This window comes from Limulus polyphemus, unplaced genomic scaffold (assembly GCF_000517525.1).
Source record: "Limulus polyphemus unplaced genomic scaffold, Limulus_polyphemus-2.1.2 Scaffold9357, whole genome shotgun sequence".
In the NCBI taxonomy this organism is placed as follows: Eukaryota; Metazoa; Arthropoda; class Merostomata; order Xiphosura; family Limulidae; genus Limulus; species Limulus polyphemus.
Window position 1 is genome coordinate 1 of NW_013674967.1, and position 3,251 is coordinate 3,251.

Below are 3,251 nucleotides of genomic sequence, written 5' to 3' on the forward strand. Positions count from 1 at the left end.
CTTTTGTTTTTATCATAACCAAAGTTCTACATTACAAGTTTGATAGCTTCGTTCTTTTGTTTTTATCATAACCAAAGTTCTACATTACAAGTTTGATAGCTTCGTTCTTTTGTTTTTATCATAACCAAAGTTCTACATTACAAGTTGGATAGCTTCGTTCTTTTGTTTTCATAATAACCAAAGTTCTACATTACAAGTTTGATAGATTATTTTATAAGAGTAACGATCAGTCCCTTATCGTAGATTGTGGGTGGTAGGGTGATACTTACTAGCTTCCTTTTCTCTAGTCAGTAGTTCAGAATTAAGGACAGATAGTTGTTGTAGCTTTATTATAAATAGAAATTCTTGTATTGGTTCTTTTCTGATTCTGGCTTCAAATTTATTTTTGACACATTTTCATTTTTATGTATCTATCATATAGTTTTAAAGCTTCCACTCTTTAGATGTGTAGAATGCCATTATCATTTCAAAATAGCTTGTTTCATTAAGTGTGTTTTTCTTAAGCCTCTTGATAACATAGCCAATTTATTTTGTATCATTCTTTTGTGTACCTATCTAAATTCTGGGGGAAAACCTTCTTCTTATAGCTATTTGAATGTTACAAAATTCCTATCCAATAGAAAATGACCAAATTTTATATCTCTGTTGTCGTATCTACAGATCAAACTAACTTTATTCTATTTTGTGTCGTCGTCACTACAAATCAAGGGGACTTTAGCCTAGTTTATGTTGTCGTCACCACAAATTAAGGGGACTTTAAACCAGTTTGTTTTGTCGTCACCACAAATCAAATGGACTTTAACCCAGTTTGTTTTGCTGTCACTACAAATCACGTGGACGTTAACCCAGTTTGTGTTGTTGTCACTACAATCAAGTTTGATTTGTAGATACGACAACACAAACTAGGCTAAAGTTCACCGTTCACGTGATTTGTAGTGACAGCAAAACAAACTGGGTTAAAATCTACTTGATTTTTTATAGTGACGATAAAGTTCGTTTGATTTGTAGATACGACAACACAAACTAGGCTAAAGTTTACTTGATTCGTAGTGACAACAGCACAAACTGGGTTAAAATCTACTTGATTTTTTGTAGTGACAATAAAGTTTGTTTGATTTGTAGATACGACAACACAAACTAGGCTAAAGTTCACTTGATTCGTAGTGACAACAGCACAAACTGGGTTAAAATCTACTTGATTTTTTGTAGTGACAATAAAGTTCTTTAACCCAGTTTGTGCTGTTGTCACTACGAATCAAGTGGACTTTAAAGCAGTTTGTTTTGTCGTAACAACAAATTAAACGGAATTTAATGTGTTTTGTAGCTTGTGAATGTTTGTAAAAAAAGATCACATAAATTGTGAGTCAAAATTCCCTCTTAACGAAAGGTTAACACTTGTGGTTTGAGAAAATTGAAATATAGTAAATTAAGCATATGTGTCTGTGTATAAATTTACATATAAAAGATTAAATATCACAGAGTTGTACGTGAGGCCACAGAAGTAAACGTCGACATGCGCATTGGAATCCATACTGGTAACGTTTTGTGTGGTGTATTAGGCTTACGCAAGTGGCAATATGACGTATGGTCTGATGACGTCACACTAGCCAATCACATGGAATCTTCAGGAGTTCCAGGGTAAGAAACCATTCACTTGATGGCTATAAAGTTTGAAACTTACTAGTTACATGTTTTGTTTGCATTATCCCCTCTATTTAAAACAATGAAATTAAAGTAACAATAATCTTTATTGGAACATTCGTAAAGAATAAATATTGTTAATACAGTGTCTATTTTATTAATAAATGTTACAACAAATGAAACAGTATTTTAAAAATATCCATTTAAATGAGCAATACACCCTTCTGGTCATAACCTGACCTCATCTACAACCCATTCTCCTAGTGATAACCTAACCTCATCTACAACCCATTCTCCTAGTGATAACCTAACCTCATCTACAACCCATTCTACTAGTGATAACCTAACCTCACCTACAACCCACCCTTCTAGTGATAACCTAACCTCATCTACAACCCATCCTCCCAGTGATAACCTAACCTCATCTACAACCCAGTCTCCTTGTGATAACCTGACCTCACCTACAACCCACCCTTCTAGTGATAACCTAACCCGACCCCTATTTACAACCCCGCCTGTTAGTGATAATCTAACCTGACCTCACCTACAACCCACCCTTCTAGTGATAACCTGACCTCGTCTACAACCCATCCCCCTAGTGATAACGTGACCTCATCTACAACACATCCCCCTAGTGATAACGTGACCTCATCTACAACCCATCCTCCTAGTGATAACCTAACCTCATATACAACCCATCCTCCCAGTGATAACCTAACCCGACCCCTATTTACAAACCCGCCTCTTAGTGATAACCTAACCTGACCTACAACCCCGTCTCTTAGTCATAACCTAACTTGACCTCAACTACAGCCCATTCTTTTAGTGATAACCTAGCCTGACCTCATCTATAACCCCGTCTCTTAGTGATAATATAACTCGATCCCCGCATCCAATTTAGCTTCTTAAATAATGACCTAACATGACTCCACCTACAATCTCGCTTCTCAGTGAAGAACTAACCAAACTCCACCTAAACCCATTTCTTAGGGCTGATTTAGGCTGGTCGCAGTACTAGCCCAATTTGGTATCTTGATAGTGATTTTAAACTTGATTTATTCACACTTAGATGAAATTTCTAACAAAAAAGGGCACATTAATTCTCTTCTATGCTTATAGGAACAAAATGGCTTTCTTGTACACTTATAGGGACACGGTGGCTTTCTTGTACACTTATAGGGACACGTTGGCTTTCTTGTACACTTATAGGGACACGGTGGCTTTTTTGTACACTTATAGGGACACGCTGGCTTTCTTGTACACTTATAGGGACACGGTGGCTTTTTTGTACACTTATAGGGACACGCTGGCTTTCTTGTATACTTATAGGGACAAAATGGCTTTCTTGTAAACTTATAGGGACACGGTGGCTTTCTTGTACACTTATAGGGACAAAATGGCTTTTTTGTACACTTATAGGGACACGGTGGCTTTCTTGTACACTTATAGGGACACGGTGGCTATCTTGTATACTTATAGGGACAAAATGGCTTTCTTGTAAACTTATAGGGACACGGTGGCTTTCTTGTACACTTATAGGGACACGGTGGCTTTCTTGTACACTTATAGGGACACGGTGGCTTTCTTGTACACTTATAGGGACACGGTGG

The 3,251-nt window shown here is 36.9% G+C and overlaps 1 protein-coding gene across 1 annotated transcript in view; it reads left to right on the forward strand.

The window, feature by feature from the left end:
- Positions 1–1,479: 1,479 nt before the first annotated feature.
- LOC106475885 (adenylate cyclase type 2-like) overlaps positions 1,480–3,251 on the forward strand; it is a gene marked incomplete at its 5' end in the record, with an annotated part of 16,885 nt that continues 15,113 nt past the window's right edge. Inside the window, one exon of the mRNA XM_013936560.2 lies at positions 1,480–1,638. Within this exon, the coding sequence (XP_013792014.2) occupies positions 1,480–1,638 (159 nt within the window). The remainder of the gene's footprint in view (positions 1,639–3,251) is intronic.